The sequence below is a fragment of the Dermacentor variabilis genome, chromosome 4, assembly GCF_050947875.1.
Source record: "Dermacentor variabilis isolate Ectoservices chromosome 4, ASM5094787v1, whole genome shotgun sequence".
Taxonomy (NCBI): domain Eukaryota; kingdom Metazoa; phylum Arthropoda; class Arachnida; order Ixodida; family Ixodidae; genus Dermacentor; species Dermacentor variabilis.
In genome coordinates, this window is record NC_134571.1 from 148628984 (window position 1) to 148655916 (window position 26933).

General features: G+C 48.4%; 1 protein-coding gene across 1 annotated transcript; it reads right to left on the reverse strand.

Moving 5' to 3' along the window:
• Positions 1–461: 461 nt before the first annotated feature.
• On the reverse strand, positions 462–16209 carry LOC142578392 (uncharacterized). Its single transcript, XM_075687785.1, has 8 exons — positions 16183–16209; positions 14425–14479; positions 14187–14278; positions 13969–14095; positions 12147–12637; positions 8655–10442; positions 1345–1572; positions 462–959 (listed from the first exon to the last, which is right to left on the reverse strand). The coding sequence occupies exons 1-8, from the start codon at positions 16207–16209 to the stop codon at positions 462–464; spliced, it is 3306 nt and encodes a 1101-aa protein (XP_075543900.1).
• Positions 16210–26933: the final 10724 nt, after the last annotated feature.

Here is a 26933-nt window from a genome sequence, read left to right on the forward strand (position 1 = left end):
AAGCTTGTAGTGCATGGAGAATATCATCGCGGCCGCAATGATGCGTTCAAGGCGTCCGTAGGGACTCCCTGAACGCATCATGGTGTCAGAGGCAGCGTGCGCGTAGGTACATAGCGTAATTCGAATCCATTCTATCAGCAAGAACAGTGTACTTCCTCATTACCGTGCAGCCGCGGTTGAGCGAATGCGAGCTTTATGGTTCCTTTTTTTTTCTCTGTCCCCCACATGGCCGGAGCAGCAACTGTCGCGGATGCGCGGAGGTGAGGGTCATCTTGTGGCGCTGCAAGGGACCTGCAGCGGCGCGCGTGCTCCGCTGTGATCGGTTGGCCTATGCGGCAAGGGAACAGCCAGGCCGCAGCTCGCACGGTCGCGAAACCGGACGAAATTCGCAACAAAAAAGCTTAGCTTTCAAAATATCTCTAAAGAACTCTCAATTTCTCGCTTCACGGAGGAACCCTTACTTATCGTTCCTGCTGGTAGAACGCCTCCGTCATGTGGTGCAGCTGTCCCGCGGACGCCACCATGAGGGGCTGTGCCATCTGGTAATGCGTCGCGAAATCCCGGTGATGCTGCCACATCGCCGAAGCGGTGCCGCGTGCCACCAACGCCTTTGTCTTCTCAGGAGGTGACGTCGTCTGCGCAGCCGACGCAGGCGTCGTGGTTGCCCCGACAGCGCTGGAGCAGCGCGTCCCGTCGGTGACGTGGGAAACGTGACCGGCCGGCTGGAGCAGGGCCGTCGCGTGGCGTTGTTGCTGCTGCTGCGGGTGGTGGGAGCTGAAGTCGTGCGTGCGGCGGTGGCGGCTCCTGAGCCACGGGGCGCTGCAGAGCGCGTTGCGCTGTGCCTCGGGGCTCAGGTCCGGCAGGAAGAGTGCCTGAGGCGCGTGACCCGCCAGCTCGGCAGGGTAGTAGATGATCGGCGGGCAGCCCCACGGGAGCGGTATGCCCACGCCGCCGGGCCACTGCGAGCGGAGGGCAAAGTCGAAAACAGCTTCCAGTAGCCATAATAAAAGAATAATTTACTTTCCGTACGGTACACACTTATATCGGTTTAAAAATATATATTCCAAGTACACGGTGAGAACGTGCACTGATTATTTGCCTCAGTACATGCCTTCTTTATGCATGTGTAATCGAAAAAAAGAAACTCATTCTCTCAATATGAGGCTCAAAATCTCGCGACTGCTGCGGCTAGTAGTGTAAGTGAAAAAAGCACATATTGTTCTCCTGTACATGTGCTTCATGGAGTTTCACCCGCGTCGCTCTATCAATTCAAGTTTCCTCAGAAAGGTCGTTTTTCTGGTGCGCTGCAAATATGCAGCCCATAATGAAGCCACGGACACTCACGTCGTAGACAGAAGCTGCGCTGACCATGCCTTCACCGGAGTTACGCGCCGCGCGCTGGGCGGGGATCGGCTGGAGGTGGCCCCCGGCCGCAGGGATGAAGTACGCGATGGGCTCCTGGGGGAACGGCAGCCTCTGCGCTCCCATAGGCTGGGTGGGCACGGGCCGAGTGATGCACGACGAGAGCGTCGGTCGCAGACCTCCGGCGTGGTTCGCGTTTACGTACATAGGCTGCACGGGGATGGGAGGGATGAGTATACATACATACATACATACATACATACATACATACATACATACATACATACATACATACATACATACATACATACATACATACATACATACATACATACATACATACATACATACAATGGATTTATGTTATCTGTTTTTTTTTTACCCGCCGTGGTTGCTCAGTGGCTATGGTGTTGGGCTGCTGAGCACGAGGTCGCGGGATCGAATCCCGGCCACGGCGGCCGCATTTCGATGGGGGCGAAATGCGAAAACACCCGTGTGCTTAGATTTAGGTGCACGTTAAAGAACCCCAGGTGGTCAAAATTTCCGGAGTCCTCCACTACGGCGTGCCTCATAATCAGAAAGTGGTTTTGGCACGCAAAACCCCAAATATTATTATTATTATGTTATCTGTTTTGTGAAATACATGTGCTACGAAATGTCAGTACAAAATAAATGTAGAAACTGTTCATAACAAACAAAGCATTCTGAGTTGAAATAGCAATTTGTTATTTGCATTGCCTGAGTGCTTTTGTGTTCAGTCTGTCTTTCAGCTACGAAGGGCCAAGACGTAGGCATTCATTAATACACGCCGTGGTAGTTGTGTGCCTATGGCGTCGCGCTGATGAGCTCAAGATCGCGGGTTCGATTCGGCCGAGGTGGCTGCATTCAGATGGGTGCGGAAGGCGAAAAACGCCTCGCGTACTTAGGTTTAGGTGCACATTAGTGCTCCTTCCATGCCTTGGGGGAGCCGGCTTCATCCATGGGTTTCTGGTTAAAAAAAAAGAAAAACGACCAAGGAGGATCTCTCAGCTCGTCAGCGATACTTTGTGTTTTCTAGCAATACCATGGAGGAGCCTAGCTTTGTCTCGGCGCTTAGTCGTTCTTTTAGTATATGACAGCACATAATCCAAGCGACAGCTCATGCATAAGCGAATTTAGTCTTCCTGAAGAGGTAAAACAAGTTCCCAGCTGGGGTGCTTAAAAATAACTTCATTTTTTTTTCAGAATTCGGAATAATAGCGCGGCAGGGAAGAGGCTGTAAAATAACCCCAGGCGGTGAACATTATTCAGGAGTCCGCTACTACGGCGTGGCTCGTAATCATATCTATCTAGATTTCGGGGTTTAAGAGCCCGGCATTTAGTAAATTTTTTTGTATAGATTACGGAGTTTAACGTCGCGAAGAAACGCAGGTGCTATGAGAGGCACCGCAGTGAAGGGCTTCGGAATAATTCGGACCATCTGAACGCGAACATTGTTGCATTTCGCTCCCGGAATGTGGCCGCAGCGGCTAGGAATCGAAGACGCGACCTCCTCGCTAGCAGCAGAATGCCACGGCCAATGAGCCACAGCGTCTGCTTGGTGGTGGAGTCGCAGATGATAAATGCGCGCACACCCGTTGTCGCTCAAGCGCTTGGACACTGGAGTTGGCTTTTACGAGCTGAGATCTTCCTTAGCGTTAGCGGCATGAACTGTCCGTATACTAGCCATTGTTAAAGCGGGAGAAGCCTAACTTCTTGAACGCGCGGCTTTTTCGGCAGTGTTCCGTGCGTGTACCGGGTCCAGGTAGCTTATCGCGCCGACGCCACAAGCTGGCGCGATGACTACGTATTCACGCAGGCGGGAAAAGAAAGAAAGAAACAGCCTCTAGTTGTTCGATTATACGGTTACTTCCAGTGTATCTAAAGAAAAAGAAGAACAGGAAACCAGACTGATACCCGCGATGAATATACAGTCTTACGCGCAAATAGTATCTCGGCAGTACTCGAAACCCCTGAAATTCTTAATCTTCACGATAACCTTCTATCGTCGAGCGCTTGGGGCAGCACTACTTTCTTTCTGGAGATCTCAGTGAGCGCACGTACGCTTTTTTGACTTCATCTGACTGCCTCTCGCCTACCATATCGGAACCCTTTCTCTCCTTAGGCTACCGCGCGTAGCTTTGCACATTCCTGGGAATTTGCCCTGCTCTGAGTGGCGCATCGCTAACGTCTCTAGTCTCAGCTCGAGTCTCAGGTGTCACCAGTGGCGTAGCAGGGGGGGGGGGGTTCAAGGGGCCAGTGGGGGGGGGTGTTGTCATATACGTCTGAAGACACCCGGCAATTGTTGATATCCTCGCCTTCATCGACTACACCAGGGGGGGGGGGGTGGAGCTGACAGAAGACCTATGGGCCCCGGGTGCCAGACGACCTAGCTACGCCACTGGGTGTCGCAAGTATCGGGTGATTACGTTTTTCGAGCCGCTGAACTAACGGACACGTTCTTTCCTGTTCCTAGCTCATAGCATGTAGCTGTTTGCAGTGAGATTCTTACTGATTCCGTAACGTTTCAGTTTACGTTTTCACTGCATAGTGAGTCGTTATGCGGCGAAGACACACAATAGAGCCATGCTAGAGAGATGGACGGCAATGACCACACCCAAGTTTGATGCTTGTTCTGCTTATCGCTACCATGAAATGACGCGAGGAATAAACGCGAGAATAAACAGCACATTTAGCTTGACGTGCCGCCGCTTGAAAGGCAACACGGCGGCGACGCGGACGCTGGACGAATTATTTACGTCAGCGATGTGCATCGCTTACGTCATCGCTGACGTAAATAATTCGTCCAGCGTCCGCGTCGCCGCCATGTTACCTTTTAATTAAGCGGCAGCACGTCAGGTTAAATGTGCTGTTTATTCTTACACGGCCCGTTTGAGAGCCCTGCAATCGCGGCGTACAAGCGGGCATGTGACGTTTTTTTCTTTTTAAACGTGCTTTCTTTACGACCCAGAAAAAATAATTACAAATAACTAGGAAGTCAGAAGCCGCTGAATTAGATGTTTCTGAGAACGCTCTATAACTTCCGAATGAGAAATTCCGCCCTAAGTTTAACACTTTCGAGGTGAATTATTTATTCCAGATTAACGTGCAATTATCAGAATATAAAAGTGTCCCTTGCTCCGTATAATATCCAACAATATGCATTTGGTCGCGTCCTCCCAGAGTGCTTGCTAAATTGAGCTGGAACTCCCTGTATTACTGTGTAGGTTCAGGACGCAAAACCACACAAATTATTCGTGCAATTGTGACAACTCTTGTGGCCTGTATTTTTGTCACCTGTCTAGTTATGGTATATACGTATAGGTTCAGAGTGCCGGCTAAGGTTAATTGATCAATCGTTCGGTAAAAGTCGAGCACATCCAGAAGCCCTTCCGAGCTTCTAGCGTCAGATAATTCACGTACGAAGGATGTATGAACTTGCGGGGCTTTTCATTCCCGTTTTTTTTTTGCTTATATTAGTCAGACACTTGACCGTAAGCTGCTCTTTTCTCCTTCTTTCTTGCTCATGCAAATGCTTCTTGTTCCCCTCTAACATTGCTCAGTACGAACAACAGAGGAGTGCAAATTGGAGGTACCAAGTTAGCATCCTTATCTAACTAGCAATGTCTTCAATTTCTTTTTTTTTTCATTCCTTCATTCGTGGGGAGGAACCATGTAAATATACATATGCTGAAGCTCCTTTGAGGATTGATGTGAGAGTATCTTTCGCGATAACAGGTCGCTCACAATGGTAAGCTTTATCGGCTCTTCGCTGTTGCTGAATCAATTCATAATTACGTTAATTGGGCTATGCAGGGTGAATCAATTAGTAACTCAGCGACTACGCTTTGAAACAATTCGCCGCCAGCGGCGCTGACTAACAGTCACAGACATAGGTCTAGCAAACATATGCACTAATACCCGAGAAAGTGGGCGTGGGGGCCACCGCCGCCCTGGCCACCTGTCCGCGCAAGATTTGTACGCTTATATGAACAAGATGTGGGTACGGCTACCATTGAACACAATTTGCCTTTTCATACATTTTCATTTGCCTTTACGTAATTATTTTTTTGACCGGGGTAGTTGGAGAAGTATGGGAGAGGCCTTTGCCCTTCATTGGGCGTAACCAGGCTGATGATAATGATGAATTATTTTTACATTTCAACTAAACATCACAAAAAATTTACAGTCACTTTAGCATACGCCAAAGAGGGTGAATGCGAAAGCCTGCGTGCTCAAGAGACATTCATTAAATTACTTGACATTCGAATGCGTTGATACTTGATATTACTTGTTTTCTCCCACCAAATGTTGTGGGTTCGAGTGCTTTAATTGATGCCGCCTTATTTACTGTCTCAGTTACCTTGGCCCTTATTAACACCAAAGGTCATGGGCCCGATTCGGACTAAAGATAGTGGGTTCGAGTGCCCTAATTAACTATGTAATAATTAACTGTGCCTTAATTAACTTCGCTTTAACGCCAAAGGTCGCGGGTTCGACTTCCACATGAGCTCTAGGGCACGACTCCCACCGAAGGTCCTGGACTAGAGTGCCTGTATGAACTCTATCTTAATTAAATTTGCCTTTCTTTGGCATGATCAGCGGCATGGGAGCCAGCTGTGGATCAAGACGACGACGGATACGAGAGCAGTGGGACGAGCGCGTCTCTAGGACGCGACCTCACGTGACTTTCTGTACCGCACATCGCGTTTTTCAGAGCGTCGGGGGTGTGCTTTAAAATTTTTCCTGGACTAGGGGCCCACCCTTTCCGCTCCCTTGTCTTTCCTATCTATTAAATAAAGTTTTTCAATCAATCAATCACTTCATTATTGGCTTGGTACTGTTGTTACTAGCAAAAAACTGATCCCTTCAATTCCGGGATCTTTGTTCCCACTCACTGGCAAACCTGGCTATGCGAGCGTCGCGGAGAAGCATCAAACGTAGATGCCGCATGCTCGAGAGAGATGTAGATACAAGAGAGATGCAGGAATACTGAAATGAATGAAAAAAAAGACAGGCTCAGTGAACAGAGAGAGAGAGAGAGAGAGAGAGTTTAATGAATACTGAAGGTCATGAAAGAGCATCAGCACATTCGGGCAACAGGGTGGCAGAGTCGTAGAAGTCTCGTTCACGAATGCTGGGATCACCGGCTTCTGACGATTACTCTTGTTTAACATCTTGCTTAGCATGCAGTTCTGTCACCTGGAAGATTCATAGTATTTGTGTGAAGATTTCATCACTTTTTCTTGCGATTTTAATATTACACAGGAGAGAAACTAATGTGTAGAAAACGTAACCACTGCTGCAGTAAGAATGCAATTTGTTGTTAGGTCACTAGGAACGTCAGCCCAACTGAAGTAAGCGATAGAAAAATAGAGAAAAGCGATGGGTGGAACGAAAGAGACCGATAACACATCTGGAAATTTCATCGCGTACTGAAGTATCTGGCGTTGGGATATTTATTTTTTGGGGGGGGATGTAATAAAGAATTTGTCTTGCATGATTATATCGATCTACCTAAGTAAATAAAGTCAATTCAGCTGCACTTGCCAGCCGAATCGATAATCCACGTGGAAAAAAATCATAGTTTAACCAAGATGACGGCTGCAGGTTTAAATATGACCTAGCAAGACTTAAAGAGCTAAAGAAAAAATGGGTATGGCCCTTACGTGCCGGCATAGTATTGAAGCTTCGTAACAGCCCGATCGGTTGCATTGCGCCACTGAACAGTGTGTTTCATGGCGCGATTTTTCTGCGCCTAATATGACACCACGTTGTTTGTTTCCTTTTAAAGCGCGTTTATATTTACGTCTGTGTAAGAAAATAAATAAATCGTGACCCATCCCACTCTGTGAAGGCGGTTGACCGGCGAAGCTGTTTAGCACATGACGCGGAGGTCACAGATAATTTTGATCAAAGGTACGAACTCATTCATTCTCTTGATGGGTGGTCATGGTGACGAATGGTACGCACACTCATTTACTGTCTTGATCGGTGGTCATTGTTTCACTCGCAACTGCAATCACATTCTATGATAATGTCAAATCGATGCACGTACGCCGCTGGGTGGTCGGTGGGGCCGGATCGGTGTGGCATCGCAAGGAGTATGTCTGCAACACGGAACGCGTAAACCACTCCCTCTTCGACCCCGACACATCCACATTGAAATTACCGACAACGATAACAGGGGTAGTGTCATCGCAGCTAATTTACGCAGAGTGAGTAGCCACGAACCTTACGGGACTATGAGTCGTTGCGTTTTTTGCTTGCTTACAGGGCTATGGAGCCATTGCTCACGGGGGTATGAGCCATTGATGATAACAGTCTTCGACATGCTGCTTTGTATGTTGCATGAGTGATTAGAAAGAATTACGGAATTGTTTGCTTCACTTTGCTGAGTCCTTGTAGCCACTGCCTTGCGGGGCTATGAGTCATTGCATTCTTGGCTTGCTTACGGGAGCATGAATACTTACGGGGGTATGAGTCATTGATGATGATAGTTTTTGTTCACGGAGAACAAAAATGCGCGGAACTCTAGCCATTTCCGTATACAGCTCCGCTGTAATAACTCGTAAAATTGTTTCAGGGTTTAATTCCTGTCCGCGGCTTGTGTGACGAACTCACAATGTCGGCTTTCAATGTGTTCTCACCAAGCTGTATGCGGCGAGTTCAACAGCACCCCGTGTTGGTCTAATACGTGATCGCGATTGTGCAGTGGGTACCAGTGTAAAATAATACCTCCAACCTGCATTTAATACTGTTACTTGTCTTCGTTTTTAGCCCCAAATAAAGAAAACACGAAAGTGCAGACTCATCGAAAGGCGAGCTACACGGGCAAGTTTTAGCGAGTGAGGTCTGCTGTCACGCTACACCAGTAATCGTTTCTTAGGCACCAAAATGTGTTCTTTAATTTTGTAACCCCCTACACACCGTGCGGGTAGACGTGAAAACGCACAGCATGGTAGGCACTTGCGACTGAACGCTAGCTTGTTATTGCCACTGCGTTCCGTCTATCCCTACCGTTCTGCGAGTCACGTTGGCGCCCGTCACGGTGTATAGAACACTTTATCGGAGTTGACAAAAACAGAAAAAAAAAGAAGGAATAAAAAATAAGCAACTACCGAACAAGCTACCATGTGCTTCCCACTATTCACCCGCTATGCGACGTCCAGTGCAAATTATTCAAATCCTGCTCAGTGTGGCGTCCTTAATACTCCCGTCTAGAAGTTTAGTAGTTCCGAACCCCATCTGTGAACGAGCCCAGCCGCACTTACCTTAAACGCAGCGCCGTCTCTGCCGTCTCGAAGACGATCTCCGCCACCACACGTATCGCTGGCAGACGTAGTTGGCGGCGCAAACGGAGAGGGAAAGAAGGCGCCGTACCTCTTGGTCGGAGACGGTATGTCGGCGACTAGGGCGGATATCTTCTGCAGCGGCGTCGGCGCTCCGAACGGCGGCGACCGCGGCTGTACCGTTGGCTCCGGGCGCTGAGGCTGGTCCGTAACAACCGAACATTCGCGCGACGAAGCTGCATCTACCGGTGCAACTTCCTTAGCTGGTTGCGAATCAGCCGCTGCTCCTCGGTCGTTCAACGGTAGCGTTTCTTCCGTCTCCACCGGGGGAGGCGTCACCTTTTGCCGCGGTTCGCACGACGTCGGCAGCAGCGGAGACAGGCGTGACGGAGACAGTTGCGGGAGCGGACTCGAGCTGCTGTGATACCGCATGGACGGCGACAGGGCCTCTTCGCTCAGGTATCCCGACGAGAAGCTGAAGCTTGACTTCGGGCTATCTAGTCCACAGTAAAACTCTTGCTCAGCTCCCTGGAGGTCGCCCTGGAGCCTGGTAATCCATCGTTCCCGCGCCTGGATGCGCTCCGGAGAAGCGTTGCCGGCGGGAAGTGATGCACCCGTCTGCCCTTCGGTCTTTTTCTCACTGTTCGCAGCATCTAGGATGGTATCTTCGCTGCCTTCCGACGACATCCCGGTGGTCTTGTCTCCCGCGTCGGCGTCCGTATTAGTGGCGGCGTGGCCGGTACTAGCAGTTGAATCGCAGCATCCGTCACTGACATGACGGAGAGTACTGAAGCCACTCTCTTTAGTCGTTTCGGTCTCCCCGTCCGATCTGCAGCCATTCATCTCTCGGCTTTCTGTCTCTCCGTCTGGTTTTGCCGTCGCCTGGTTGGTGTTGTCTTCCCTACTTTCAGCGAGACTGGGTCTTTCTTCGCGGATCTCTAAGGAAGCAGCCGAACAACCCTGTTCGGCAGGCTGCGCGCTAGCTGTGGCAATCGAATCGCCCTTGTCGCGGCCACAGGCACCGGGCGAGCGAGGGACTCTCATCGCGTGACGCATGTTAACAGCAACGAAGTGGAGAGGAGGAACAGAGCGACACCTCGGAGGCGTCGCAACGGACGTCTGAAAGTAAGCCCCTTGCCTGTTGCCCATGAATGGGCTGCTCGTCGCTATTGTACCAGGGCGGACTTTGTTCGGCGGCGCCATCTCTTGCGTCGCTCCACCTTTCGCACCTTCTAGAGAGCCGTCACTCACTCGCTCGTCACATTCAGCTGCGTTGCTGACGCTGCTTGCTCGGAAATCAGGGCTTGCAGTGGTTGTCGTCTCTTCCAGAACTCGAACGAAACCTTCCGCTGCACTTTGACCAGAGCGCGTTGTGTCCGTGTCCTCTGCCACGTGTTCAGCGTCCGCCGCAGGAGCATTTGAGCCCGGATTGCGATTTTCGTCGGAACCCGATTCGCCACCACTATCAACTTGCTTTCCGCCTGCTTCATCGTCGCCGGTGGGATTCGCCGGTTCGTCCGTGTTGTTACTGCTGTCGTCGCTGACGTGTGGGTTGCGGTCGTTCGATTCACTCTGCGATGACGCTTCCGGAGATTCGGCGATGGTGTAACCGCCACTGTCCTTCGGTGGGCCCGCAAACCTTGCTAGCAGGTCGGAAGGGTGGCTGTGTGTGCCGGCGATGTTGAGTTCGGGAAAGTAGCCGGCCACGTCGCTGTTCGCCTCGAAGTCGCCGCTCAGACGGCAGATGTCGTAAGTCAAGTCGGCCGAGTCCTACGGGGCATAGAGAAAACGTCAATCGGCACAAAATATGCAATTTATGCATGCAATAGTGCACTGTTCTGCATGTTGGCTAGTGCTTTATTGTTCGTGATGTACAAGCCAAACATTAAAAAGGACAGAGTGAAAAATTTAGGCGGAGTCCACTAGCGCTTTCCTTTCTTCTGAGAAATGCTCGTTGCGATGCAGTATTACACGTATTCACCCAAACTTGCCAGAATGTCTGCAATACGTTCAGAAACCGCTTTGTTTTAGCGTAGTAATATTAATTACAAAATAAATTCTTGTTTTTTGTATCACGCGCCTGGTGGCCTAAGTGAAGAGCCACGACCTCCGTCCAACCAGACAATTGAGAAGGAAAACGAAGAAAAAGCAGGGCGTCTGCGCAGGCATCTAGGCCGGTCAACCAGGCTTGACTGTAGACGGTCACGCGGTTGTACATTGGTAGTGCGTGAAAATGCGAATGACTCGCGACATTCCGAGAAAAGGAGCGGCCTATCTCAAGTTTCCATCGTGAGCCACGCCTAGCGATCTCTCTAAGTAGACCTAGAGCCATTATTTAAATATATTATTATCTCTCTCAGTAAAAAATAAAAGCTAGGATATGTGAAGCTCTGAGTACAACAATGAACAAGAATTCTTCAATATGCAACTTAATAAAAAGCCTCGGACTGTAGTTTTATGGTAAGAAAGCGCAGATGAAATCTTAATACAAAACACTTTTTTCCACACAAGAAACAATTAAAAAAATCAGTATAATTGCACTGGCCAGCCTAGAGAAGGGTGTACTACGCTTGGTGACACAATTAACAAACACAGCGTGCCCGTAAAGTGATGGTGCACTTCTGACCGGTCACAGGAAAGGAACAAAATAAGATAGAAATGCGAAATATTCTCCAACTAAAAGGAATACTCTTCCAATTTTCCGTAGAATGATGTGCAAGGGTGTGGGCGCGCACAGGTGATGACGCAGCACTACGAATTTCACAGCAACGGATCAGCCGGCGCCTACGCCAGTCGAGATGTGGACGCTACAAAGGAATGATCAGCGCGTTCTGTGGCTTGGTAAATTCGAATCGGTGACCAAAGTGCAACGTGAATATCGTCGCGTGTACAACGAAGCGCCACCACATAGGCATAACAGTAATCGGTGGGGTAAGCAGTTGAAAGATACCGGCTGTGCGTGCGTGTGCTCGACGATTACACCTTGCAAGACTACAGTTCATAAGGTGTTAAAGAAACGTGTACGTTTTTCGGGTTAGAATTTGCAGCTGTTGCACGCTATTGAACCGGCGGACAGACCCAAATGTTTCGCGTTTGTTACAGATAATGGAGGCCATATCGAACTGCACTGAACAGGTACGAAACTTGGAGAGCTTTCCTTTTATTTGGTGATGATTTCACATTTCTATATTGTTTCGTTGATTCCCCGTGATCGGTCAAAAGTGCGCACCACGACTTTACGGACACACTATAGCGTGGCACTGCAATACTTAGTCGATGCCGTTCAGGCGCTTGCACATGCACTGTGGTGCCTTGGCCGCCTCGGACTATGCTAAGAAAGCGTCCGCCTCAGAGCACACAGAGTGCCCATTGTATTAAGCACCATTTCACGCTTTGATCACTTTTTTCTAACCTCATGCGAAGCACTTTGGTTGTGCTGTTCATCTCGCGCATGATATCTCTAACAGCGCTCACCTCCAGAGCCTTGCGCGTGGCCCTGGAGAGGGCCTCGAGCGCAGGACTCTTGACGACTGGACGGGTTCGGGAGGTCGCGTTCGACGCGGCCCGCCTTCCGCCTCGCGTCCTGGACGCCTTGGGTGGCCTTCCTACTCTGCGCCTCTTGACTCTGGGCGCCGCGAAGTCCTCGTCGTCGTCATCGCCTTCGGCCGCCTCGTCCTGGACTCTGGGAGGGCTACTGCTCTTTCGCGCCGCCGTCTTCCTGCTCGCGCGCAGAGTCCTCGGCATGGTGCACTCGTCCTCCCGCTGGTCGCTGGCGTTCGGTCTCGGCTTCCTCACGTGCTCCGGAACGTACAGCCTCGAGGCAGGCGAGCGCGCGATGCCTGCACCGGAACTCACGTCTCTGTCCCGATTGCTGTCGACTCCAGCCTCTTCGTCGTCGTCGAAACAGACTGTGTGCAAGGCGTCCAGCATGGCCACCCACAATCGGTATCCCTTGGTGGCGATCTCTGCGGTTCAGACAAAACCACGTTTTCTTCTTCATTAAACTCTGCAGCCAAGCGTTGCATCCACGATTGTACAACGCGTGACGTCGGTGCAGTAGTACGGTAGCTCTCGTGGTAGTGCCACGTTATTTCCATGCAGGGAACATGCGGTACACTGAGCTTAACCCCTTCAATCACAAATTACGAGTTAGTGTTTCTGAGGGCCTCCACATTTGCATACCGGGTGTATTTTTAGACGATACAGAACTCTTAAAAATCGCTTACGTCAGATAGCATAACTGTACTCCTTTAGCTGGAATTTGGGAAGCGGCAAACATTGGTTGTACGGGAAATCGAGATGCATATTGAACCAATTAACAAAGGATCAATAACTATGTTTTTGCCTAATTACTATACATACGGCACACATTGCAATTTACGAATTGTAGCCAGTGAGATTGCTAGGCATATCTACTTGGAACAAATTCAGCGGATGGCACGAGTTTCGAGATATGCGCCATCAAACTTGCGGCTGAAATGCACTGTTGCTCCACTTACTTTTATAACAAAACACCGTTTTTTTTTTGCATTAGAGCACAAAAGTAACTCGAATGCCCATCAATTTCCTTGCACATTTCGGGAATCAATATCTTGAAACTGGCGTCATCCTGAAAATTCGGTGCAAGTGTATACGCCTTGCGAAAACACCGGCTCTAATTCGCAAATTCTAATATGTGCCGTAAAGTCATTATTTAAATGTTAATCTGTAAACTTCTGGTAATTGTATCATTATACCCTTCGGCTCGTCGTGCAATGTCCACCTCTTTGTGTATTCCTGCTCAAGGACTAGAATTACGCTATCTGTCGCACGTGATTTCCTTAAACAAAATATGTATAGCCGAGAAAAAAGCACCAAGCTTGTAGACAAAATTACACCCATAGCATGTAGAAATTTGCACCTGTATCGCTTTATATGAGGCCAGACGTTATCTTGGCAAAAATAATTTCTTACGAATGTTCCCATTTTAGCAAGAGGCGTTATTTCATGAAAGTGACTGAAATAGCTGTTGCAAGTTTATGCGCTGTTTAATATACAGAGTTGAGTGCTTCCTGATGCAAGAGAGCTCACTAATTAACAGACAGTGGTAACTATTCAGCACGTCGAGCCGGGTATAGTGCACTTCGTAAAATACAATTGTTTGCCGTACTTTCCGTAATGCATGATACTGTTTTTGATTAACTGGGGTTTACATTTACATTCTGCACCACGTTCTTTCATCTTGTCAACATTAGTCGGAACTTCAAAAGCGGCTTCTCCCTTGGAGACACAGTAACTGAAAGGGTTTTTGTCTCACCGCTTTCGAGGCCATTGTAGAAAGCGCAGTTCTCGACCATTCTCTTGAAGTCGCCGATGAAGGCCTCTTTGCACGCGTAGGCACCATTCTCGACACGCTCGGCGATCATGGTCAGATCCATGGGCTCCTGCGAGTGCAAGTAGCGCAAGCGGGCCGCGGACTCAGTTCCTTGCATCGTGACGTCACCATGGGCACTGAGCCGTGAGCGAAGTACTCACCTTGACGGTGCTGAAGTATCCCGGACACATCGTCTCGTCCAACGGCATGGCGAACAGCCAGGCGTCGTCGTGGCTGCGTACAGCCTCGAGCACTGCGGCGAAATAGCAATTATCAATGATGTGGGATGCAAGCCTTAATTGTGTCCATGGGAAGCAAATATTTTGGGCAGGATTCATGAAAAAAAATCCGTCCCGATTTATTGCGTCTGTATTTCACGTATCCTCCACTTTTGCGTACAATTCCTCGTCTCGTAATATTTAGGCTGCATCACAATGACGCGCTCTGCTTGATACTGAAATGAGCAAACACGTGAGAAGGGTTAAATATTATGTGATTGCAAACTGTTTTCTCTCTTGCATGAACATGACTTTATTGACTATGGTGCACATTGTACTGGGATACACTATCGTTCTGTCGAACTACGACACCCGGAAGCTGCTTTTGTGATTCCATGTAACAGGGGGCCGGGCCCCAGTCAGGCGTCTGCCCTCGGTATTGCCTTGTCGAGCTGCTAATATAGCTTTTTTTGGCACCCATCCTTAAGAAGAACCCGTTAGATACGAACACAATTTGGAGCCGTAACCTGTGGCTGTCTGCATGCACCATTTCGTTCGCGCGTGAATCTGGCCACAGTTGAAGTTTCCCGAAATTGAGAGTAAGTCGCCGCCCAGAAAGTCCTCCAACTGGGGGTAAGCGGAGAAATTCCGTGCAAATGTATCTTTTTTCTTACTCGACAACTTACTGCGCAGCAGGTTTCGGTCACTTGCGCGGAGCTCTTTAATTCTGGGCAAATTATCCGTAGCTAGAATGTATTGTGTAATTCAGACTTGCTGTCAATCCACTATTTTCTACGTCGTAGCGCAATATCAGGGACGTTCCGTAACTAGGCACCCCATCCAAGTATGCCTTCTTTCACTGTGTTGCAGATCATGGGGCCTGAAAAAAGTATGCGGATTTTGTCGTTGCTTAGTGTAACACATTGTGATCATAAACGCGCTGGTAATTCAAATAGCTTTCGAAATAAAAAGAAATAGGAGTGCGAAAAACAGCTCTATTTTTTCGTTGTGTCTATAGAGGACAGAATGTTGCGTGCACTGAAAGCAAAGCACGAGGCTATAAACTTGCAGTTCTGTAGACGACGCTGTCTGTGGTCTCTCTTGCGTGAGTTACTGTGAAGCCGACGTTGGTCTGCTCGTTATACACGGCCTTATAGTAGCCTCGTGAAACTCCAATAGCTTAAACCAAAAAGAAAGAAAAAAAAATACAGGAAAGGAAAGTCTGGTTTCGCCCGCAGTCCGAGCGCGCAATCTGCAACGCTAGATAATTTTCATATTCGCAAAAATGCACGCTCAGCTATCGAGGAAATTTGAACTTCTTCGCGGATTCCGCGAGCGCCGCAAGCTTTTCGAAGCCGATAACACACCTCTGTTGTATACGGGCAAATATTCGGGGCAGCGGTTACGGAGAAATTGCTCAATGCGCGGATCCGACCGTGCAGGTTGATAAACGAGGACGAGAGAGAGAGAGAGAGAGAGAGAGAGAGAGAGCAGGCAGAGGAAAGGCAAGGACGCAAACTGGACGAGAGTCCGGTTTGCTACCTTACACAAGTGGTAAGGATTATGGGGAATAGAAAAAGTGGGTGAGCATGAGTACACGCGGGAAAAAAGAAGTATGGAATATGTAAAGCATCTCCTCCGGATCTTCAGCCCGCAAATCGGGACTGCTGATTAACGATCACCCAGGAACGTTTCCAACGTCTACTAAGTTAATGAATATGAGCAATGCTTCGTTGTCTTTTGTTTGTGGTGAGCTCTAAACAAAGAGTACGCAACAAGTGTCTCTCGCCTTGATGGCCCTTTCGTCCTATACCACCTTTCAACTTCCCGATGCACCCCCCCCCCTTTTCTCTTTAAATACTGACTTACTGATCTCTCCACTCTGGCTGCCTTTCAAACACACTTACCTATTTGGAGTCGGGAGCGAAGAGCCACTGACCCAGGACTCTTGCAAAGCCTGCGGCATGGAGGTAAAGAGAAGCAGGGAAATAGTGAACACATGAAATCCATAGCTGAGCTCGGACACTGGTGCTCTTGGGTAAACTGATCCCGTGCCATAGGAGGTACCCTGTATTTACAAATACGCCTAGGCAAGAAGCCCCTCGTCGAATGAAACAAGAGGCATTTCAGCCGAGTATAATAATTGTATGCATAGCATATAGACCTACAGAAACGGCAAAGGATGGATGCTATGAGCGTATCCCTTGCAATGGCGTGGTGGCCGATTCCGTTACGCTCGTTACTTTTACTTTTTGCCGCTTTTACTAACGACCTCCAAGATCCATGGTTCACGTTAGCAAACCATCGAATCGGTAATAAGTTTATTGCTCTAAAAAGTAATGTTTCAATATGTGTACTCGCTGCCTTTATGGCACCAATAATACAGCCGTCTCTTGCTATTCTCCACGGTTGGTCTTGATTTGCACGGCATTCATGCGCACCATGCCCACAGTGTTCATATACGCATCCTGGCGGGTCGCTTTACGCATACAGAACATGTCTTGTATTGATGGAGTGTTTGCTGCAAGGCGAAATTCATATCGTGTATTGGCGTGCGCTCTGTGTGTGTTCATATACGCATTCTGGCGGGTCGCGTTACGCATAGAGAATATGCCTCGTATTCATGCAGTTTTTGCTGGAAGGCGAAGTTCATATCGTGTATTGGTGTGCGCTCTGTCCTGTTGTGCATTTCACAAGAATGCGCCTGTACGGGTGAGGGATCGCATGCGCATGTGGATTTCACGTGCAATGCCAGGATAGACGTAACTGGGTCCTTGGGAAACATTTCTGGAGATTTTCGTCCTTGTTGTAAAATTTGGTCTGCATCCCCTAGTTAAGGCATCCCTAGTTAAGCAGCTCAGTAGTGCTGAGCAGCACTGATATTCCGAAATAAACCAGTAATCCTCAAACTGCGTGCCAAAAAAGATCTTCCTGATTGACGTAATGCGCTTGAACACTACACACAATGAACTGTCAACTGGCAGAAAGGTTGTGCGACAAGCGTCAGAGCCAGCGTGAAGTTGGTTTCGCTGTAAGAGGACACGCCTTCAACGCACGTGACTAGGTCTTGGCAAATACAAACGCGAGTGGAAAGGGAAAAATTGTCGCACTAATAGGCGCTCCTGCGGTGTGGTAGCCATTATACATGCCGGAAGTGGACACAGGGACTTTAGAAGGAATAATGAATGTGAACTAAAAAAAAGTGTTTGAGGTATTACGCATGAATGTACATAAAAAATGAGAACACTGACTCAAAGAGGACGAACAAAGAAAATACAGCTAACCAGTAAAGATCACGGAAATGCAGTAGGCGAAGAGATTGGCGTTATACGTGCAGTGACAGACGCAGAGACACTGCAGATGACTTCGACCAAAACGCCAACTATGAAGTTTCATCTAAGACCGAGTAAAATTGCTAATGAAATCTCGTATGTTTAATTAGATGGCAGAGCCTTACTGTTCTAAGCCAGATAAGTTTATTTTTGAGCACAAGGTTAGGAAAATAATTTTTCTTGCATGGCTTGTAAAACGGGTACAGACTTGTCTTGAGCGCGATGCTCAGAAGTGCGTTTGCGTCGTGTATACCGCAGGCCTTTCGTTTAAGACAGCTGGCCTTGAGCACGCGTTGCCACAAGGGCTTGCTGCCCTTGCTCATTCTTCTTCTTCTTCTCTTTCCCACAGCGTGCACTTTTCTCACTGCTCTGGCTGCGATACTGTACTAGGCCAAGCGAGCCTCAGCAGTCCCCGAGATTCAAATACGGGGCGTGACTTATCGCCTGGCGTGATCTATCGCTCACTGCATGTCGCTAATGTCGCCGCATGACTGTTTTGTTTTATATAAAAACGGCGTAATGAGACTAGAACGGCTGTCTTCGCTTCACACAATCTGCGCGATTAGAGGTGATCTGGCACCCTTTGCTTAAAAAAAAATAGATTGTCTTGCGGCAGCAACCTCCACTAAATGGGGCACGTGCACGCTGCACCACACCGCTCCTGGACTGTAGATAAGTTCGGACTGTACAGGCACTACTGAACTTGTTCTGTTCTCGGTGCCCATCCTGAAGTAAATGTACACGCGGTTAACGAGCCCGAGGCATTCGGTTTTGAGGACACTGAGGGAAACGTTAGGGTAGTAAGAGATGGCTCGAAGGATAGAGATGCAAATGCATAAGAAAAAAAAAAAGAAAAATAGAACAGTGATGAAAACATTACGCTGTACTGTAGTTTATTCTAGTTATGCATGCATTAAACACACACACACACACACACACACACACACACACACGCACACACACACACACACACACACACACACACACACACACACACACACACACACACACACACACACACACACGCACACGCACACGCACACGCACACGCACACACACGCACACACACACACACAATCCTGCAGATGCTCCTCTGGTAGCTAGTTGTCCTAGTATGCCTAAGTATTGTGCCACTTGCTCATCTCCCCGCATCCTTACCCCGCATCCTTAGCGCCTTACCCTTCCGCGTCGAACCATTATGAACCGTGACCAAACGTACCCAGACGGCGGCTTCGTATGGCACCGCCGTGCGGGCCGCACATTGAGAGCGATCTGCGATGCCAGCAAAGACTGCCGATTGCTGATAGGTTCGCGCGCTGTGTTTTCTCGATTACGTAGCCCTGAGGAGAGACGCGCGGGTCCGTATCTTGAAAGCGATCTGCGAAAGAGCCAGAGTGCGTCTATGTGCTGAGAGCTCCATTAGCGCTGTGTTCTCGCCGCTTCGTTGGCGTTGAAGCGAGCGGCAGCACGAAGGTGAATTCGCTCGCTGCTGCGGGCGCTATCTTGAAAGCGATCGTCTTACGGCAGCGAGGGGCAGACATATTACACTTTGGGTAAGCATAGAAATGCTAACGCATTTAAAATTAACAATTTCAATATTATGAACAGCTACACCAAAAAAAAAAACATCGCCTCGTACCTCGGGTGTATCTATTAGGCTATCACACTCCGAAAAACGCGTGCACTGCGGACGCCTTGGGCTGAAACTCATGGTTAAACCATCGCTATCAACTCGTCACGAAATATCACGAAGATGGTGTTCACGGGCACGGTCCGTCTCTGTATGTCCATGTCTCTCATCTCCCTTTAAATATAGCGCCAGGAAACGGGACAAGGAAGTGAGATAGCATTTGTGTCTATCGGTTTCTTGTGCCGTTTCCTGGCGCTTTTTCAGAGCGCAGCTCTTTGGCGCTCGCTCCTCCAGCTAGCGTCGGCGTTGTTCCTCGTAACCGAGCGAACGAGCACAGCGAAGGGTGAAAGCGAACGCGGAGAGCAGCAGGAGATGAAAGGCGGCGATAGCGAAGAGAGAGCGCGTGGAGGAAAGTGGAGGAGGATGGTGCGGCGAAACCGTGAGAAGAAAAGCGTATTGGCGCGTCAGACGGGCTCTGTGGCGACGATGGCTACGAGATGGCACTAGAGTAGCACGCGCCGTCTGTATGGAAACCTAGCGCTCAACGAGCGAAGATCTGTCTGCGGCGGCTGCTGTGAATCGCCCACGCGACACCCGCGCGCTCTATATCGCGATCTCCCGACTTGGGAGGCAATCGCACCCCACTTCGCTCCGTTTGGAACGTACAGCACGAGATAGATTGTCCGCGCCAGTCAGCATATCGCGAAATGAAAACACGTGTAGAACTGAGCTCTAATTTCACATTAGGGAGTATCATAATGGTCGGTGAATTTTTAAGATTTATAATTATGCATCAACTAGCCCAAGAGAAAGGTTTCCTATAAGCCGTGCAATCAGACGTCATTACAACATTACCATTGTTGCCGTTACTACTATATTCCGGCTTATTATATAGCTCAGTTTGGTTTTGAAGCAATTTGTACGATAAAGTAACGCTCCCAGCCACTTTGCTTAGTGAAAAGCTTTTGCCTCCGTTCAGGCATAGTTCATGATAAAGGAATTCCTCTGTATACCTTTTTGTTGCGGTCCTGTGTCGGTTTGGCGTTGGCGCTTGGCTGGAGGCTGCCACATATTTCCGGGGCCTCCCTGGGCCACGTCCTCTGGATGCGGTGCGTCCTCTCATGGCGCTGTTGGTGAAGGCAAGGTTCAATGAAACAACACTTGGCGCAATTTTACACGAAACTTCTATCTAGCGTCAAGTGCTTGCGAATGTAAGAGCAAAGGTGGAGAGGTTGCGTACGTCTTTTGTGCCTTAACAATCTGTTCACACTTCTAACCATTTACAAGCAAGCAAGTTGTCCAAACCAGTCCTCGAATGGTGTGCGTCATGGGACGCGAAATGAGATAACGATGCAGCTACTGGCCTTCGTAGCGGGCAATCACATGGAACACTGATGATGGCGATGTTAACAATCCTCATCTATTGCACGTACAGAGAACGGTTTGACCAGAGTCGTAGGTCACGAATTGGGTTTAAGTATGAAAGTATAAAAAAAAAACAGAACAACAAAGGCTCTAATTAGGGAACAAAAGTGCAAAGAGGAAATGCAAAGAGAAATATGCCAAGGAGCAAGAATAAGACGTTATTGTGAAGTAAGATTGACTCAACCTAAATGACGAAAGCGTATTAAAAGATATAGATAAAGGATCACTGTGTGAAATAAGTTTAGATAACAAAGAAATTGAAACAATATTTCTTGTACCTTATTAGGTACAAGAAATTGGATATTAAGTACAAGATTATTGGATATGCGGGATATGGTATGCGGCCTATGGACGTTTTTCGGTAGGGAAGTTGCAGCGAAAAGAAAAAAGAATGACTAGATAAAGATGGGAAAAATAGCGGTAAAATACGAAAGCAAAGCTAAAACGAAGGCAAGTGTACAGTTCACAGCGTCAAACTGCCATACGATACGAACAGAGGAAGATGCTTTATTCCTCCATAATGGTCTCATAGTGCCGCCATTTCCTAAGTACATATCCTATCATTACAGCAGATGCGGTATTTGCAAGCAGATACATGCTGCAGGAGTAAGAATTACGTTCTTTGTTGTAGTCTAATAATGTTTATTACAAAACTGTGTGCGTGTGGGGGGGAAGGGGGGGGAGGGCTGGACGCTATTCGCGTTTTGAACAAAGTTCTCAGATTGCCGTTGTTAAAGCCCCTGTATCTACGCGCCACCGCCGCTTTCTTAAGTAGCGATAGGGTGGCTAGAATTGGGAGGTGTGAAGACCGCGGCGCCGCCGCCGCCATTGCCTAGGGAGGCCCCGCTACGCGTTCCTGCCACTGGGGTAAAATTTTGCGCTTCCGTCGGCGGCGCGGGTAGGGTGGCTAGCGCGGGAGCGCCGTGTGCTTATCAGTCTCGTAGGCCACGGTGCAGTGCAAAGTAATTCTCGTGGTCGGTATAGTGCAGCTGTATTTTTTTCGCGTTTCCTTAATTTCGATCGCTTCACAACACAGCGAATCGAAGTGGCACAGAATGGGATGGCGTGAAGGTCAGAGTGCGTGAGTGCTTCAGGTCTTGGGGCAAGCTTCGAGCGCACGAGGAGCGTGGGGCGAATAAAACCGTCTCCGACGCGATCCTCCTGCTCTCGAGGCCACTGTCCGGCGGGCCTGGTGTTGCTTCGGCTCTGGCCTCACTCCGAAAGGAACTTCGGATTCTCCTGCAGCGACGCTGGGACGGCTTGAGGGCCACAGCCTGAGCAGAGCTGTGGGAAATGGAAGCGTGGTGCAGCAGAAATGTCCTACGTAAGCATATTTCAAGGAAGAACACAACTCTCTTTCCCTAATAGATCCAAGTGATGGTAGCATAGTCGACTCACCAGATGGAGTTCTTGCACTGGCGAGGCAGTTTTACATGACCTTGTGTGCCTCTCTAGTTGCCTCTCCAGCTGTATTTCCGTTTGCTTCACCAGCTGAGCCACCACAAGCGTGCGACTCAGCCATAGATGAGCACGAGCTATTTTCGGCCTTGAAGTCTATGAAGCGTAATCGCAGGCCAGGATCCGATGGTCTGACAGTCGAATTTTATGTTAAATTTTGGACACTGTTAGCGAAGCCGTTCATATCACTGGTGAACAGGCTACTCGATGAAGGGACTTAGCGTCTCAACGAGAGGGGCTAATCACTCTACTTTGTAAGGACGAGTCGGGGAGCTCCTATCTGAGAGCATGGCATCCAATCACGCTTCTGAACTGCGATTATAAGCTCATAGCAAAGTGCCTGTGTACGCGACTCACAGCAGTGCTCAGCACTGTTTTGGGTCCATACCGGGCATGTATAGTGTCCAGGGGCGCTCTACTCAGCTTCACGGTTTAGCGGTGAGGGACCTTCTCCTGGAGGGAAATACCAGGAAACTTCCGGTATTCTTTGCTCCTTCGATCAGGAGAAGGCTTTCGGCATCATTAGCCATAGGTACCTTTTCCGTGTTCTGCAAGGGGCTGGTTTTAGTGTGGGTTTTCGGCAGATGGGGTCCAAGCTTTGTATTCTCGACCGACTTCTGCTGTTGTCATACGGGACCGCGTCTCGGGGGCTTCTGTATCCCTCAGCATGTCTATACATCGTCATTCAGACACTCGAGGACAGGTTCACTCGTGCATTTAGCACTACGCGACTGCACGCAAAAGTTGGGAAGAATTTTTGTTTTTAGCAGCCAATGTGCCACAGATTGACTGCAGGAGGCATTCCGCTGATCTAACTGGATCGGTGTCTAGGTTTTATTGTATAACACGTATTCACTTTTTCCTCAAAAGCTTAAATCAGTGTGTCATCCACAACAAAGCCAAGAAGGTTAAGCCCTGCGTTTTGTAAGAATGTGATGTTATGCAATAACTGTGTTATTTCCAATAAACATGTATTAAGTCGCAAGCGCTTTGTACTTTCTAGAATTTCTTCACCACAATGCTGATATATTGCATGAACTTCCTCCATTTAAAGTAATGTTGCAATCCCAAATATGTGACTTATGTGCGGGCGACACATTCAAGGTTATTCCAATGCACTCGCCTTGCGCGGCAATTCCTATGAACTATATTTTCGGTAAGGCATAAGCGCGCTAATCTCGGCAGGAGGTGGTCGCAAAAACCGTTGCTGTGTCGGCTGCGTAGTCGGTGCTCGCTGTTCCCATGTGGAATGAGAGCAGCGAAATATCATTAAGTTCTCTCAGCATCTACAATGTAGAGAAAAAAGTCTGGTCACATTTTAACGCATTCAAACGCAAAAACTAAGCGCTACCAAATGATTTTCCCGCTCGGAGGTATGCAGACGCCCCGAGAAACTACGGCGCCCTAAACGGCGCCCCGGCCGGCAGCGCCGTCACGTGGCAGGAACGCGTTTTGGGGCCAGCTTCCGGAGGCCGGTCTTCACACCTCCCCATTCTAGCCACCCTAGTAGCGACAACCTTTGTTGTGCGACGCCTTTTCCCCTCACACCAAATCCGGTTCCGGTATTTCCGGTTCCGGCATTTCCGGTTTAAAAATTTCCGGTTCCGGTGTTTCCACTTCCTGTAGTTGCGCTGCGGGAATTTCTGTTTTGACTGCTGTTCGACGATGGTGAGACACCCGCGCGTGCTTAGCAGAGCTGTGGCAGTCACCATAAGAATGCAAAGGGGACAAGCTGTTGTATTCCGCTGAAGTAGTAGTTCGCGGTCGCTGTTGTCCAAATGCACGAAAAACGGCAGTGGTTTCCAAGCACCCAGGCACTACATTCCACTGTACGTTGTCGCTCGTGCCACAACCCGTCGCCGGTTGACTCGAAGCAGCGAACACGAGCAGATCGCTGGTAACAGTAGGCGGTGGTTCTTGGATGTAATGGCATTCACAGTTTCAACCGCAGCTCGTGCAATTAAAGCCTCTCCAGCGGCGCGAAAGTAAACAACGCTAAAAAACAGTGTCACTTCCACTCGGAACAGGAAGCTGCAGCTACGTAAGTTCCGCTTGACGCCGGAAGCTAAGAGGGTGAGTTGGAGAGAGGCGTGAAGGAGGAGGGCAGGTTGGCGGTACTTAACCTGGTCGGCGGAAACGTGTATGGAGGGGCTTTAGCCGTTGTAAGCGGCTCTCGATAACGGGTGCGTCTGAGGAACGCCGCAGAAGTAACCTCCTTGCTTGTAAGTCCGAGACACCGCAAAGCATTTTTCTATCTTATTTTTCATCTACTGGCACACGCGTAGTTCTCAGTGCCATCCTTTCTTTCTTTTTTTTTTTTTGCTGTTGTTGTTCAGGCTTCCTCTTTATGTGAATAATGAATACGACTTTAGAAAAGAAAGATGCTAGATATTATAAACTTGAAAACTAAGAATTCTAAATTAAAAACAATAAACTTGCATTTTGGAGGATGTGCGTCGACCAGCTGTTCATGTTTTACAAGATGGTGTCGCAGTCTTCAGTTTCAAACTCTGCAATGACCGTAACCGGTTCGGGCTGGAAACAGTGCTGTTCAATCTGCCAGGCACTTAAATTGCGTAGCCACCTCTTCGAGCCAGCAGCCGAAGCTGCACTTCGTTCACTGTCGCAATCAATTCAATTTATCGGACAAGTAGAAAAAAAAAGACAAGCTTGGCTTTCGAGCACGAAATTTAAATACGAGCCACATGTGGCCCCTTTTCGCGTAATAAACTGAAATTTTCTGACAGTACAAAAGCATAGAAAATTATAATTATTTTTCTACACTGTTTTGAAACTGCAATGTTACGCACGCAATTACGTAAGCCGTAACCTCCACCTCGTTCGAGACAAGTATTTTTTTTTCGCGTTGAAACAAAGGCGTACGAAGGAAAACTAAGCTAGCGGTTACAGCATATGGAGGAATTTCGCAGTGCTATATAAAACGTTAATTGAGATAAAAGAGTTAGTCTCGACTTCTCTGTCACTATCCTCATCTTAGCACACCCAGTGAGAGAAGGAAACAACTGGTCGCAATAAATTTAAGCTTAATGGGTCGGCCCGACACGTGATCGTCATGTTATGCCAAAGCGCTTGGTGGGCTCTGCAGGCAGAGCCACGGCACAGTAGCGGAACAAGTGCCCGCATCCGATTAAATAAATGTCACCGGGAACCAAACATTCCCGGCCAATACGCTGTGCATCAGAGGTTTACGTGTCAAGCCAGTTGTGTGAGGGAAAAAGCGAAGGGAATGACTTCCCGGAGAGCTACCTTGCCAAAGCTGGCTGAGTGGCTTAATGCTCCGTGCTCATTTATTTACTTCTTCAATAGCCAGCGACCACTATCACGGTGATCGAAAATGACTTGGCAAAGCAGAAAAGAGGCGAAAACAAATGTGGGTGGCGACGTCGTCCTGAGCATTTCTGCACGCACCCGTCGCGACTTCATAAATTTTTGGCAGCGTTGGCACGAGTGCAATTAGTTATTTATCAGTCAATAAGGAGAATATTGCATTCTGATATACCTAAATGCGCGAACTAGCAAGTTGTGAGAACTCTTACTGCGCCAAATCAGTCGAAATACGTAATTTTTTTTTCTGCGACACTCATACGCACCGCCTGTAACGTTCTGGTGGAAAAGAAATAATAAAGAAAGAGCGGACAGCTTGGCTTTGGAACAATTTACATTTTCGTGCAATTCAGTGACAATAAAAACAGTTTGAAAGAAATTTATTGTTTTGCGACGGGTGGCGCAGAACAGAATCTACTTGTGGCTGCCACTTTCCCACCGCTTCGCACATCTAGAGACGCCCAGACGTTGAAGGTAGCCTTCACCTCGGCGACCGTGTGCAATAAAACTGACTGCGTAGCAAGCTCATTGCATCCATGAATACTGCTCCGAAACACTAAAATTCTGTAAAGGTATAGGCAGTGCCTGTCTCCATAGGATCCCTAACGGATAAAGAGAAGCGCTTTCATTGGTCTGTTCGTGAGAATGCCAAAAGCTATCGAGGATCTTCAAATGAATTTTAAAAAATTGTTTTTTTTGTTATACAATGTCAACATATTGCCACATGTTGGTGGAACATCTTGTATGGATCTTCGCGTGCAGTTCTTTTTTGCTTTGCTGCGCCAAATAAATTTCGTATATTTTATCAAATGTTTCCAAAATTTAGAAAAAAAAACACTTATTTCCATAGTATTTCTTTCAAGCCTTCATGGTAATCTAATCATTTGCGTCATTCAAGAGTTTTGAATATTTCTAAATGCGGCGATAATTCTCAATGCCAACTCGGGAGTTTGAGACAGCGAGAACCAAACTACAAAATTCATAAGTCGTCCTGTTCAAACCGACTTATGGTAACTCATGGACACGATAGTTAAGTGTGTCCTTAGAAATTGAATCGGTGCTTGCCGTTTCTCCTAAGAGAACACGACGTTTGAACTATACACTAAAAAATTGGCAGAGGCTTAGCTTGGCTAAGCCCAGTGGATTGCGAAAGCAATCTTCTGTTCAGGTTGTAGAGTTCCATACTGCTCATCGAACGTGTAGACGCAGTATCGTCGCCATTTAAAGCATCCATAAGGCTTGCTGTCGAACGATCAGGTGTCTCCAAAGTCGCGTCAGCATTGAGAGCATGCATGATACTTGTAGATGCACCCAGATCAAGAGATGTTGAACGCATTCGCCTGGCTGCATAACATGCACGCCGTTTAGCTAAACGTTGTTCCCACTCTTCATCCGTTTCTTCCGCACGCCGGCGCTTCTTAGCTGCAGCACATCGTTGCAGCTTTACCTATACACATCATCCGACATACCGTGGAGGATTCGCTGGGACGACTGCGACGA